This window comes from Tyto alba, unplaced genomic scaffold, assembly GCF_018691265.1.
Source record: "Tyto alba isolate M040663 unplaced genomic scaffold, T.alba_DEE_v4.0 Super-Scaffold_6, whole genome shotgun sequence".
Classification (NCBI taxonomy): domain Eukaryota; kingdom Metazoa; phylum Chordata; class Aves; order Strigiformes; family Tytonidae; genus Tyto; species Tyto alba.
The window spans coordinates 38,389,354-38,404,941 of NW_024881327.1; the positions used below are offsets into that span (position 1 = coordinate 38,389,354).

General features: G+C 35.0%; 1 protein-coding gene across 8 annotated transcripts in view; it reads left to right on the forward strand.

Annotated features, from left to right (window-relative positions):
- LCORL (ligand dependent nuclear receptor corepressor like) overlaps positions 1–15,588 on the forward strand; it is an 85,263-nt gene that overhangs the window by 26,840 nt on the left and 42,835 nt on the right. For all 8 annotated transcript variants that reach the window (XM_042807727.1, XM_042807726.1, XM_042807729.1 and 5 more), the window contains exons 2-4: positions 2,204–2,269; positions 8,723–8,802; positions 9,072–9,201. In XM_042807727.1, the coding sequence (XP_042663661.1) occupies positions 2,204–2,269; positions 8,723–8,802; positions 9,072–9,201 (276 nt within the window). The remainder of the gene's footprint in view (positions 1–2,203; positions 2,270–8,722; positions 8,803–9,071; positions 9,202–15,588) is intronic.

Below are 15,588 nucleotides of genomic sequence, written 5' to 3' on the forward strand. Positions count from 1 at the left end.
ACCACAAACCACAGTGTGCTAATGGCCATCTTTCATATAAGCTGTATGGAAGTCTGTTTGGAAATTGTATTTTTCCTTAAACTGCTGTTTCACTGAGCTGGGGTTTTTGTACTCGTGTGTTTGCTTAGGTAAGAGCAGGCAATAGGGCAAGCTGACAGATATAAGTACAAAAGTGAGGGCATAAACAAATAACAGCCTTCACACCTGGAGAGAGGGGAAGGAAAAGGTAGGTGTCCAAAAAACAAGAAGGTTTTTGGGTGCTGACTGGAATGGTAAAGAAGCTTCCTGTTGTTTGATTTACAAAGTGCTAAGAAATGAGAGTTAGTGTTTGTTCTTTGGGAATAAGTACAACTGTCTCCAAAACATACTTCACTCCATTCATATCTTTACACAATGACAATAATTTCAAGAACGTAAGTATTGGCTAGCTGCTGAGCTAAAGTGGCTTGCAGTTTATAACATTAATGATCATAGTAATAATAGTAATACACATAGTGTGATTTATATTTCTAGACTGTTGTGTTTGGGGAATTGCTATCTTAACTTCAGATTTCATCTCTCTTGCTTTTTTCGTCCATAACCCTTTGAAGCCAGAAGAGCTGGGAATTTGTGCAATGCTAATATGATGTGAATTTATATTACATTGAAACTAAGAGTCAGTGGATAATGCTTTAAGGTAACTTTTAGTGTATGCTTGGGCCTTGGATTTTTGTTTTATAGTTTTTGTAGACTGTGTTTTAAAAATATGTGTATATTTATATATTTTTGAGAGGACAGTGGTTTTGTCACTTAATTTGTCTTCTTACATTAGGACTATATTACAAAGAAAAGTGAAAAATTGAAATAAGTATATTTATAGGTCAAGTCATAGCTTTATATCAAGTTTAATTGTAATCAATTGAATTTAGTAATATAAACGTAATTCATATTAAAATTATAAAATAATACAAAATTGAAAGGTAAACTTTAACAAAATATGACGTGTCAAGCTGAACAGCTCCTTTGTGATTATAGCTTCTTTTGTCTATGTTAGGATTTTAATATATTATTTAACATGCTACTTAAGATATAGTACATATTTATTGTTCCTTATACTAATGTACGTACAATCTAAACCAAAAAGTACATGTCGTTTTTGATTAGAGCGCAGTATGTTGTGTTGTCTTAAAGGGCATCATAGCTGATGAGCAAATTTTATTGTTCTAAATGTTCTCTGTTGGTGGTAGTTAGTTGTTTCCTGAAGATATTGGTATCTTTTTATGTGGTGTGATGATAAAATAAGTCTTGAAAAGTACTGTAAAATAACCACATCTTTAATATAGACAGGTCTTGATTATGAAGAATGAGAACCTTCAAATGCTGCTTTGAATTATCCTCTTAGTTGAAAATAAGATTATTATTTGGAAGGAGAAAAGAGGGGACACTTGGAAACTGTTTCTGTATCAAACAAAACTCCTGTTATATTGTTAATGATATACATTCTTACCATGTTTCATCAGTTGTCTTGCAGCTCCTTTTTTTTGCTGTTGTTGTTCTGTTGTTGTTGTTTTTTAATCATTTGGTTTGCTCTATGTCTCTTCTCCTTTGTTACAGTATGTGATTTTACCAAATACCTAAACAGACTAGCTGGTAAATCTGGGAAATAATTGGATTTATATAATCCTCAATTTTAAAACCTTTTTGTACAGATACACAGGACTAGAGAGTACTGTTATGATATCAGAAGCAAAATAAACTTTTTTATATATTTGAGGAAATATTAGCCTATCAGATTATGTAATTTCACATGATCATACCTGAGAAGTTTCTGATTTTGAAGGCTTCCTCACCTTTTCTTTTTTTTCCCCATCCATACATGATTCTGATTGTCAGTGTAAGAGAGAGACTTACTTCACTTGTGTAGAGCTATGAGGCTAATCCTCCCATCTTTAAGATTCTGTGGTAGTTATTTTAAGTCTAATGAGGTTGTTGAGGCATGGCTTAATAGGCTGATTGTGTGCAGATGGCAGTTGCCTTGTCTTATTTTTATCTTCTAATTCTGTTGAATAGTACTATAGTGGAAGGAGTAAATACTTGTGTGATAAACGTAACAATTTCTGGAATTGCTCTCAGAATTTGAGAATACTTGTTGCCAGTGTTCTTGAATTTTCTTTGATTTAAGAAACTACTGATTTACTGTTTTAAATGTTTCTTTTGTCTTCAGGTTTTGAAAGTATTTTAGAAGGGCTTTATGGACCAAGGCTACGAAGAGACCTCAGTTTATTTGAAGGTAAATGACCCAGCTTTTTAGTGCAATGGCCTTTATTTATTAGTTTTTCTTTTAGTATATATTGTATTCTAGAAAGGAAATATTCAATGGTTTTTCATTCTAATGTTTATTTCATTGTGTTTTTGTCAATACTGTGTATAGGCAAAACACTAGGTAAAGTGGTACCTAGGTTTTGTTCATATGCAGGGAAATTTTGGATTAGCTAAGATTTCCTGAGAAGCTCTTGTGAAAAAATTTGCTTTTCTGGAATACTGTACATCCTACTTCAGTTTTTAGACAGCTTTTAGATAGGGAATACAAGCTGCTCAGCTTCCTGTCAACATTAATTGGGAAAAAGAAGGTAATGAATGCCGGTTTGGTTTTCTTATGGTCAAGAAAATGTAAACTTTTTTACATATATATTTTATATATATAAATTTGCATCAAGATGTAAATATAATCTATTTTTACATCTTCATATATATATAAAAGAATTAAGCTGCTTTTTTATCTATTTTAAAGTATATACATATATAAAAAGTAAATTATATTTAAGTGTGTAAGTTCTTTTTCATGTCTTTAAATAATGTTCTTTCTCTTATTAAACCTTTACAATGTTCCATTTAATTTCTTTACAATTTATCATCTGGTAATGTAATTTGTAAAGTATGTAACTTATATACTGCTAGTACATGAGGCAGAGTGGCATATACTGTTCATGTTTACTTAGAATAGGTTTGGAACGATTGCTTTAACTTGGTTATGGTTTTGTCCTCTTCATATTGTGCAAGTTCTTTGGCCCATATCGTATGCATAACACAATAATTTCAAGGGAAGGGGTGAGAACATGGAATACTAATTTACTGATGTTTTAAGAATATTTTTTTGCCCCTTACAAAGCTAAGCATGCCACTAGTCAGACTTAAAAACATCTGAAAAATGTATAAATATGGTTGAAGCTTATTTTCATGAGTAGTACTCCCATCTGCTGTGGTAAACAAGCACATTGCTGCTTTGGAAAGGGAACAGGGTATTGTTATAATAGTGTACAGTATCTTTTCTCTTTTTTTCTAGTTGTAATTGCAATGTTTTGCTATGTATTGGGCTTTACATCGATTAGTGATTAAGGCTTTATTATTCTTTTGCATCAAAGGGTTTACATTTTGAGAGAAAATTCAGGACACTTTTTACTTTTGTGTAAGAAGGCAAAAAGTATTGAGCTAGCAACTAGAATATGTGTTAAAGGAGCCTGGTAGTGCCCAGTAAGGTGATATATTGCTCCTTTAGAGTTCCTCCGTGTATATTTGAGCTGTCCTACGAGAAGTTTTAGCTATTTGCCTCATGCTGTTGAAGGTTTCCTGTGAACTATTTAAGATCTGCTATTTCCATTGCTTGCAGATGACCTTTGGTATACGATGCCCCAGTGACTTTGTCCTGCCAATTGAATTCATGTTTATCTAAAACGTAATGTTTTAAAACTTTTTTTTTTCCAATTTGCAAGAATGTCTGTCAGTAATGTGCCTGAATTTTTCAAATGTTAAAGCCTGTTTCCATGTTTGACATGTAAAACTGATTTTATTTCTGGAGCAACCAGAGTAGAGTTGAAGGAGTGTTAGGTTTGGATACCCATCTTACCTTACTATTTTTGTTTCTTTTCTATAGATACAGTGTCTAACTTCTATAATACTGTTAATCCTGAAATTGGCATGTTTTGTACACAGTAGGGATAGACCTTACAGTATAGGATGCAAGGCTATTTCTAATTTGAGGTCTGAATTACATTATACTTATTATAAAACTTTTCCACTGTCTAATTAAAGTGCCATTTTTCACTTTAAGATAATGAAAATAAGACACAAATTAAATAATTTGCCTTAATTGACAAAACATATGGTTAGTAGCATCAGAACCCATTTTTAGACTTAGCAACATGCCTAAATCACTCCATCTTGTAAGGTGTCCATTTTTCTCATCGTAACCACTGAACCAGTAGAGTCAACATGCAGCATTATGCCCCATTAACAAGAATGTATGTTTCTTTTGTTCAAACCTCAAGAAATTATATGGTTTTCTTATCCAGAAATATGTGAGAATCAATTTAAATACGTGCCTTTTCACTACAATAGCATTTTTTTTCTCTTAGATTGTTGGTTTTATATATTGCTTGTAACATAAAAGAAAAAAAAGAATAATGTGCATTAAATGTAACAAGTGTTAACTGATATATTTCCTCCATAGTTCTGTCTTGAAAATAGTATTTGATCTATAGATTAAATTATTGTATTGTATTCTCTCAAAGTTGCTTGAGAGAATAATAAATTGTAACAACCAATTTAAACGGTAAAAGATACACCTCAGTTTTACTAGTTTTTTTTTTTTTTTACTTTTCAAATAAAATACCTTGCAAACATCAGAAATGATCTTGCTGAGAAGCCAAACTAACTCAACTGAAGTAGCCACTCATAACAACTGATAGTTACATGAAGGTGGCAAGATTCTTTTCTGTTGAAATTCTTATATGATGTACAGGTAGGACTTACGTTGGGCCTGCTTAAGTGGTTCTCATCACCTCTTGTATTCAGTACCAGTTTTTTTCCCTCATTGCTTTGATAGCGCAACTTCTGGTTACAAAGGTGTCAGGTTCTAGATCTTGGCATCTGACCTTGGTCATGCTCTGAACTAGCTTGAGGCTTCTTCAGTCATTGAATCCTTGGGGCTTTCTAATCCTTTGTTTATGCCCATTTTCAGCTAAGTAGATTCACATGTACATTCTACTTACAGATACTTAACTAAACTGTTAGAAAGCTTTTCCTCTAATCATCTGATATGTGTGTATTTTCTTTTGGGGGGGGACACTATATGCTGGGGTTCTGTCCTCTTATGGACAGAGAAAAAACTGTGTCTTGGGGGGGAAAAGCAGCTCTTACCATTTTCTCTGCCTGAAAACATCTTTATACAGGATGAAAGGTTTATTTGAGGCTGTGTTTTATTCTTCCTTAGGTTGTTCTTATATAAAATAATGGGGTGAAAAATTACATTAGAAACACAAATCTCTAATATCATTCAAGTTTTTATGAAATTGAAAAGATGAAGGAACGTTGTAAACACCTCAGATATTCTTATGTGGATATTAAGCAGTAGTGCCATGTAAAAAGAAGGGGATGATTTGTTCAGAATTGTGACAAATAGCTGGAAAATTTATGTGGGCATTATAATAATGCAGAAAATACTGGAAAACAAGGATTGACTTTTTTTAAGGTATTTCATATTTAGATTTACTAGACAATTATTTCACATTTTAAAGAGGTAAACATGGAATCTGTTCAGTACTACAGATATCTGTATTAACAGACATGTCTTTTTAATTCGGCATGACTCCTTGGGAAAAATTGTTTGGGGAAACAAAGATTTTAATCACTTAAGTAATGAAAAAAGGTAGTAGTTTTTGTCAAAGTTCACCATTTTATTCTTAAAAAATTGAAATAGATTTAACAGCTTTGTACTAAATTACTTTGGTTTCAAGCAATGCTCAGCATTAAAATGCTCTTTGCACAGTCTTAACTTTTTCTCATGGGTTGGCTAGTGTTGCAAGATGTCAGAAAAATCATCAGCTGACCCAAGTCAAGATAAAACGGGGAGGGGAGATGATCGTGATCCTAAACTGAATGCAGCTAAGTGAAAGCTTGTTCTGCTTAAACTGCCATCTGTGCCTCAGATCTGTCTGAGAGTATGGTTGTCTATCTGTAGTTAAAAGCTAATACTGGTCTCAGTGTGTTTCCTGTGGTGGTGACCTGAGACTGTTGGATGCCTGATATTTGATGTATCTAGTATACATGTGCTATCTGATGGCAGCTTCACTTAGCTCACTGGCATATTTAATGTTTTTTGTTGTGCATGGTTTATACTTCTTTGAATAAATTCAGTGTTATGCAGAGCTGATGTTTGTCAAGGTTTGCTTTCTTGGTGACACACAAGGATTGCTCTCTGGTTAGACTTTTAACAGTGGAACTTCAGGATTCCAAAGTAGAATAATTTATCTGAAAATATAAAACTTGTCTTGGAGTTATGCACAGAATCTCAACATTCATAAGGAGATTTATTGTCGCTGCAAGGAAAGCTATGAAGACATGAACTTGTTATGAAAGAATAGTGTGGGGGTTTTTTCACCTGTGAACATCTTAAAGAAATAGTTCTAATTAGCTGAGACAGCTAGATTAATTCAGCAAAAGTAACTCATTATTTTTTGTTACTGTCCAGTCAAGAAAAATCCCATTTCTATTTTTGATCATCAGCTGTCCAACCTGTCAAAACTACTGGTTTGCATCCCGGGAAGCATATAACACATTGTTAATACATAATTCCATCATAAATTAGTATTTTAGAGCTGAGTAAACCAGACAATAATACAGAGTTACTTGAGTTGTGTTCACACTCAATTGAAGAACCTAATTTTTTCAGATTCATTTTATTTCTGATGGTGCCTCTTTGGTAATATATTTAAGAAAGTAAAAGCTCAGCAGTGGGAGGTGAAGGGGTGGGAAACAACCCTGCAGACAGCAAGAAAGAGCGGGGAGGAGATGCTCGAGGCACCAGAGCAGAGATTCCCCTTCAGCCCATGGAGAGGACCATGGTGAAGCAGCAAGAACCTGCAGCCCATGGAGAACCACGTTGAAACAGGTATCCACACTGCAGCCCGTGGAGGACCCTACAACTGGAGCCAGTGGAGATGCCTTGAAGGAATCTATAGTCCATGGAGAGCCCATGCTGGAGCAGGTTCCTGGCAGGAATAGTGGCCTGTAGAGAGGAGCCCACACAAGAGGAAGTTTTCTGGCAGGAACTGTGGGCCTGTGGAGTGGTCTCTTCCTGAAGGACTGTGGCCTGTAGAAAAGACACACTAGAGCAGTGAAGAGCTGCAACGCTGGGGAGGACCCCTCACGGGAGCTGGGGAAAAATGTCAGGAGGGAGGAACTGTTATGAACTGAGGACAGCCCCTGGCTCCGCTTTGTGTGCCATTTGGGGTGAGAGAGGAGGTAGAAGAGTCAGAAATGAAGGAGTGACGTTGAAGCCTAGGAAGAAGGGGTGGTAAAGTGGTTTTAGTTTTGCCTTTCTCAGTATGCAAATCTATTTTTATTGGCAATAAATGAAAACAATTTTCCCCAAGCTGAGTCTGGCTTGTGTGTGACAGTAATTGGTAAGTGATCTCCCTGTCTTTATCTTGAACCGCAAGTGATACAGAGAAAAGGAGAAAACACGTTTGGTAATTAATAAGGGACAAAAAAAAAGGTGGTTTAGGCATGTAGGCACATAAACTGGAAATTAATGGGATGGAGAGAACCTTGGTGTTGTAGTTAATCAGGTTCATATTCACCTGCCAAAATGCTGCAGCTGTGATACTCATGCATAACTAGGACACTGTAGGCAAGAGTACTGTCTACAGTTTAAGGAAGTCTGGTGTAAATGTAAAAGAAAGGCATCTTGAGATCTTGGTCACCTGTGCTCAGGAAACAGGTGTTCAAGTGAGAATGGTGCAGAAAAGATGGGGTTGAATCTCATGAGGAAAAAAAACAGGTGGACTAGATTAGCCTAGCAAAATGAAGTGTATATGAGGGATAATTATATTCTTTGTAAATGCATCAAGGTACTAAATGCCTAAAAAGTTATTGTTCATGGATATAAGAGCAAGGTTGTCACAAAAGCAGATCGGGATAACTTGCCATGAGTTAATTTAAACAAGAAATTAGAAGGTTAATTTTAACTATTAGCACAGGTGCTTTGGGAAAAGCTTTAAAACAATTGATGGTTCAGTAAGAGAAGTGTATGTGATGGAAGACTCTTAACTTTTGAAATGGAGCTTAACTTGTTTAAAGAAAATAGACGACGTGTCTGCATTCAGTAGAAGACTGGACTTGAATCAGGCAATCTGTTTAAGTCTTATATTCCCTCAAGACCAAGTATGTCTTCTGATAAAACATATAAGGTCACTTTTAAAGTTTTCTAGATGAATCAAGTGCTACAAGGAAATATAGCATTTTGGTTTACCTATAGTGATGGTATCAAATCAATTAAAATATTGCAAGTACAATGCATGTAGCTCAGACGGTGTGGAGTCCATACCTTAATTCCTAGTGTAGTTTACTAAAAGTTTGCACACTTTTGTTAAAAGGAATGACTGGACTTCAGAGATTTATTTACACTATTCAGATGCCTCCAGTAACTGCTAGGTAATCAATTGAAATGTATGAGTTTACCTTTCCTTTTAAGAAAGATGCCCTCTGCTATTTTAAAGTTGGGCCATGTGAGCAAGAACAGGCTTTGGAAATATCTGAAGAATTGGATACTAGTGACTATATTGTACCAATAAATGCATATTATGTTATGATGGAATTTATTGGAAGAGAATTGTAGCATGTGTATTTTGTTACCAAAATCCATTTTTACTTGTTTAAAACATCTACCTTTTCTTATTCTTTTAAGACTGTGAGCCAGAAGAGCTAACTGACTGGTCTATGGATGAGAAATGTTCCTTTTGTAATTTACACAAAGAAACAGTCAGTGTAAGTATGAGCATCATATCAAGCATGACTTCCCAACACCCAGTCTTTGGTACGAAAGTAAGAGTTGGAGAAATGAATTTTGCAAATAAGTTAATACTGCATTTTGACTTAAAGTTGTTTGGCTATGAGAGGGAGTAAGGTGGTTTGGCTTTATAGTAAATACCTTTTTAGTGGTTCTTTTTCACTCAGTAGCTCAATAATTTAATTGTATATTGTATGACCAGTAGACTAACTTCTGAAAGGTGTTATAATCTTCATATGTCTTCTAGGATCGTGCATCAGTTATCGGTTCTTCACAGTCAACGCCTACAGAGGAACTGTCATCTCAGGGCCAGTCCAACACTGATAAGATTGAATGCCAAGCAGAAAACTATCTAAATGCACTCTTTCGAAAGAAAGGTAATAAGCATGTTCTTTGTATCAAGAGAAGTGACACAAATCTAGAAGAATCAAATTGGGGTTGATTTTGATTCTTAAGTAGTTTTATCTACTGAATGTTGTTTCTCTTCTTTATTCCTTTGTTTTTTCTTAATCTTTTGCTTTGCTTACTCGAATCACCAACTGAAGCACTACTCTTCCTATTTGCCTATTGCATTTTGTGTTATTCTCTTGAAACCCTTTTAATTATATTTTATTGGGGCTTTTTACCATGAGCTGCTACTTTGTTTTCATGCCAACTTCAGGTGTAATTCTCTGGAATTTTAAGTATTTAAATGTTTTCTGTTCCTAAACTTTGCCTTCTAGTTTTCAACAGGAAGACCATTTTAGGTGAAAGAATGTGTTTTACAGATTACAAAATGGGATTTGGGATCTTCTCATACAAAAGGTGCTGCTCCAAGTCAGAGGTTGAAACTTCCTGTCAAAATATAGTATTTAGTAGCCCATTAATTCTTTGACTATCCTTGTTTTTTGACACTCAGCAAGTTATAGCAGTACGTGAGTGACTGATAAGTCAGCTTGATTCCCGTAAGTTACTTAGCTAGTCACTGTCGAGAGCAGCAAACATACTCATTTTCTTCCTTAAATTTCTGTTAAAGGAACGCAAATGCAGCTCTATTCAGTAACTACAACTTTCACAGGTTTTTGTTGGGTTTACTAGGTGTGTTTGAATGTCAAAATAGACGAGTATGACTAGGATGACAGCTCTCTCTTGCTCTAACAAACAATTAGTCAGACACATTCTCTTACTTCACATAGGTGGGAGAAAAAAACAAAGTTAATTTTCTCCCTTTTACCTTGCTGTATCAGGAAGAGATTACTATGCCCTTGAACCTGGGTTGGGTGGAATCTTCTGTACGGGACATCTCTCTGTTCAGCCTATGTTTTGCTTAGGGTTCTAAAGAACTTTGAATGGAGTGCAACAGCGTTTTGAGTCCATCTTCGTTTCTTGGCTTTCTTTGAAACCAACGATTTTCCATTCAAACTAAAATGTCCAGTAAAATTGCCACCTCATTACTTCTGAAATTCGTGTTATATTTTTATCACAGGCCAAGTTGCATGGCATCTCCCTAGGCAGGTATTTTATATTCCTTCAGATTTCTATTTTCTCAGATCTTTTCTTGGTCTTGATGTACAGTTTCTTGGTTTTTTGTTTTTTTTTTTTTTTTTTTTCAACATTTGCCTGCTTTATGCTTCTGCTGGAGATACTGTTGTTTGATATTCTTTAAGAGGAACCTTTATCATGGGAGAAGTGAAACTTGGCATGACCTCCCCTTACAGGAGTGAGTGACTTCTATGAAGTTCTTCACAAAAAGCATTTGGCTTTTAGCATCTTCTTGGGTTTTTTGATCTGCCAGATCAGTACTGATAGGTTAAAAAGGTTTTCTCTGTTGAAAAGCAAAACCAAAGTAATTTCCGATTGTTTTTGTGATTCTCTGAAGTATTTGTGTACTCTTTGGTAAGAGGTACTTTGCAGAAGAGTTTTCTACGAATACTACTTCAGTCCAGGTTCCAGCAAAGTCTCTTAAGTTGTTCAAATTACAGGAAGTGAAAAGGAAAAAAATCTTGTATCTGTAAAGGCCATGTTAAGTCAGTGTATGAGGTATTTAAATAATTGTCTTGGAGGAAGGAAGATGAGGAGGTTTAATAGGAAAATCCCAAGTGTGCTTTCTGAATTTTTGTGCATTTTTGAGTTCTGTTATCAATTTAGAAAAAAAGGAAACAAAAAATTCCAAGTAATTGTTTAGCTAAGGAACAGTTCTTATACCTGGTACTAAAAAAGATGCCCTTTCATTGTCAAAAAAAAAAAAAAGAATTCTTGGTTGGCTGTCTTTTAAAATGGAGGTAACATTTGTTTCACTTGTTTCAGTTGCAAATTCCTCAAGATCATATACTGTCTTGCCATTGTAACTGGTACAGTTTCATTTAGGGCCACTGTGAACAACTTCTAAGATTAGTGAGCAAATTTGAAAGTTGTGTTTATTAGTCTTATTATCGTTTTATTTTAGTACAAGTTAGTATATGGCTAGGTTTTATTTTGCATACTGGTTTGGGGGTTGGGTTTGGGGTTTTTTTGACATCGGGAAATTAGTTCAGAAGATCTTGAAACATGCAGCCATGTTATATCATTGTTTACAGCATACAACCTTCAGACATGCATAGATGAGGATTTGTCTGTAGAATCTCAGAGAAGGATGACTCTTCTTTCCTTTTAAGAGGATGGTAGAATTACTGCCAAGATGGGTAAACTCTTGAGATGCTATAAGTAACAAAGTCTTTCTATTAGGAACCCATCTTTACCATGTGTTAGTGAAAGACCAGTTTGGTAGGTAGTTCTCTGTAGGAAAGTCCTGTCCTCATCAGACACTTCAGTAAAGCCAAAGTAATTTTTGTCATCTAACATTGATTGCTTCCATTAAACAATATATCTGAAACCCAGATGCTTTCTTCCCAAGTATGACATCTCTCTTTTCCCATTTAGTGTTTTAGGCAGAGTAGACTGTGACACTTTTCCACTTGCATATACATCTATTTTATTTTGTCAAAGAAGTAGTTATGAGGAAAAAACACGATGTGCTTTAAAAAATACATATTAGTCTTTGTTGTTGGTGGTACTATGAATATTATAGAATGTCACATATGTGATCATCATTACATGGCAGAACCATAGTTAATCCATGATCAGACATTTTGATCATGGATTATTAATTTTCTGGGTTTCTAGTGATTCACACTGTATGTTCATGGAAACTTTTTTTTTCATGCAGTATTAAGGTGACCTCATTAAACAAACAAAAAAAAAAAAGAAAAGGTCATTTAATCACATTCAGGGTTGTGAATTGGGTTCTATCTTCAGGACATGAGCCACCAGGACAAAATAGAAACCTCAAAAGATTTTGCAAAAATTAAGGAATTAAGGCACAAAACTAGAGGGTAAAAATGGTCAGGATATGATTTGAATCTTTCCAGATTGTCTGGGCAGCTCTGTCAAGTATCCTTAGTGCCATGTTTTCCATACCAAAATAAATTCTCTGTAAGCTTTTTGAAGTTCTTCCTTGTTTCTAGGTATCTGTATTCTAAAGTATTTCCATTCATAACTATGTCTTTCTAACACCACACCATATACCTGCATTTCAGTCTGAGTTCTCCTGTTCTTTGCTTAGTTATAGCAGAGATACACAGATGTCACAAGCTGGTTATGCTTCTTGGGCAGTGTATATATAATTTGACGAACCTATGAAAATGTAATCTTGCACACATAATCTCAGACTAGAAAAGAAGTGTTACTTTCTGAAGTGTAGTTTTCAGATGTATGCACTACTTGATCCAATACTTGCAGTTTCTTTTTATTCATAATTTTAATAACTCTAATTTGTCCTTTCAAAATCTGAAAGGTTTTCTGTAAGAACAGAGAACTCTGTCACAGCTTATGTAGTAAACTTGTGTGACATCCTTGCTATTCTTCCTCAAATTCATTGGGAAAGAATGTTTAGCAGGATTTCAGCTGCTTTGTTGAGGAAATAAAACACTTTTTGTGTTTACTGCCTGCCAGTGTTACTGTCTTCACTGACTTCTGAATTTCTTGGTCATTTTCAACTATGTTTAAGAAAATCCTTAGAGATATGACTGTATATAGAATAATTAAAATTACCATTTGAGTAGAGGAAGGAGCAATGTTGAATGATTACAAGAACAAAGCTATAGTGGGCTTGGCCCTTATTCCTTCTGTTTGTTGATCAGTCAGGTTAACTAAACCGATCATGATATATGGCTCAGAATAAATTGCTATATTCTGGTTTTGATTTGCTGGTGATCTGACAGTGAGCTGGACAAGTTTACAGGTGAGGCTGAGAATATTGCTGGGACAGTTTGATGGCTGTGAGGTGGGGTCGTTTTAGAAAATGTGAGCTTTTAGTGAAGAGGGAAGAGCTGGAGCAAATACAGGAAACATACTGATAAGCAACCGGGTGTTGTTAGTTCTACTTGCACAACAGGATTTTAAGTTTACAGGGGGGGTTGTGATTCCCTGTTGATTTCCCATGCCTTTTGATATTGAATCAAAAGAGAAATTAAGTCACTATTTTGACTTTTTAATGAAAAAAATACTGTTTTTCAAGAAATAGAGTACTATTGAGGAACACTATTTTGGGAGCTTTTAACTTCTTGTCCGTTGTCCTGTCAAATACACATGTAAGTCTGAAATATCAATTAAATCAGTTGTTACATTGTGCATTACAATCTAGTGATCACACATAGTGTACAGAGTAGTTAGGAATATGGATTTGAACAGTTAGAAGGTGGTGCTGCACATAAACTGAGGAAGCCCTAAGCTTAAATATGAGCTTTGAATTAAATAAATCATTGCAATTAGTCATAATTGCACATCATCCTTACTGCCTTCTCTTGCATTCTGACTATAATCTTGACAATCGGAAGCAGAGAATATCATTATATTTCGTACAGATACGTCATTTAGCCTTCTCTTATTGCAGTAATATCAGAATGTCTACAGTGATCTGAGAGAAACTAGAGGAACATCAGAGCTACCTTTTACTCCAAACCCAGCAGAACAGTCTCTAAGAATTTGTAGTGTGTATATACATATGTACATGATTCATGGAGTAAATACAGCTGCCTTGTGTTTTAAATCAACTATGTGAAAAATAGAAGTTTAAACAGATGTAGGCATGTAGATTTTTCAAGTCTTTAAGTAGCTATAATCATGACTCCTAACAAAACATCTTAGAATTAAAACTTCTTAGGTAGTGCAAAGTATGTCTGGTGCCATCTGCTGATAATAATTAAGAAATATTTGCTAGTGATACCAAGCACAGAGACCTAATATTTTTTTACCCCAAAATGCATTAGATTTCATTTAAAAATTTCATATGACTGAAATGGAATAGAAAGGCAATAGAAACGTGACAGTTCTGGAGGAGTTTTGTCTTGCAGTTTTATAATAATTGATACTGGGGATGGTGGTTAATAAGCAGGTATTTATTCCAGGCTGTTGTGTTTTCCAGCTAATGGTATGCATCCCCTGTGCTCTATGATATTTTGCTTTTTTACAGGCACAGATCATACCAGGATGTAAAATAACTATATTTTCCATGTGCACTGTTAATCACCTGTTCTCCAAAAATCTTCAAAGAAGTTTTTCTTGGGTGCATGGAACATACTAATTTTTCCTCTATAAGCAGGGTTGTTCCAGACCAGATAACTGGTAGACTATTCAGTGTTGATGATGTTTCATATATTTCATTTTGTATGAGTTTCTTCATTACTGGCTGTCATATTTTTGTTTGCTTGTGTTTGGGTTTGTTTTGGTTTTGGGGTTCTTTTTTAAGCTAAGCTATTGATCAGTAGTTTTCATTGTCTAGACCTATGAGTCCTCAGTCATGCAGACATTTAATTTTGTTCCTAGATAATTCAGGTTTTCAGTTCCATTGCTTGACTTTCCTTGTTCTTTTGTTATTTTTTGCATATACATTACCATGTTTACACCTGTTCCCTTACTGCTTCAGTATCTTTTGTTGAATTTTTTTCTCTCCTTGTGTGTCTCTAGGTTGATAAAATTCCAGTTGAACATTTATTTGATTCATTAATTAGGAATTGGGAAATACTAATAAACAAAGAATACCTGTGCCTGTGTGTTACATGATGGGAAAAGATCTTTTTCTATGTGGGTGTCCTCCATCATTTAGAATTTCACCTTGTATCTCTCCTCTAGAAACTTTTATCAATTGTAGAAATTTTGTTGGAGACCTGGTTGAAAGATTGTCAGAAGATAGGGCTTCAACCATAAGCAGACTTGTTTTGTCATGCCTCGGATAAGGTCTCTTGAAGCCAAGATGTCTAGCATATATTCAGTCTCTGAAAATGGTGGAGCTTCACCTTATCACATAAAGCATTACTGAAAGGGCAACCAAAAGGTATTGACAAGAAGCATCTGAACAGTCAGCTGCCCTCCTGTGTGCTTTAGGTAGCAGATTGCATATGTGCATGTTTTTAAATCCTTCCAATACTCTGGTGAAAATGAATTCTCAAAATGGAATATATTTTGAATAAACCTGAAAAACAACAACAAAAAAAATCCTCTACACAGTCATCCTGAACTTGAGCAGCATTCTTTGATCTGTCTCAGTGATCACTTTCTTACTAGTAGATGGATAAAGCTTAATTGGCATAAAATGCTTGAGCAAATATGCTGTGTGATCCTCCAGACTACCTATTGGGAAATTTACACTTTGCATGCAAACATCTGCCTGATCCAGTTATCTCAGTTTCTCCGCTTCCATGAAAACAAAACTCATTGTCTGTCTTACTTGTTTGAGACTAATTTAAGTA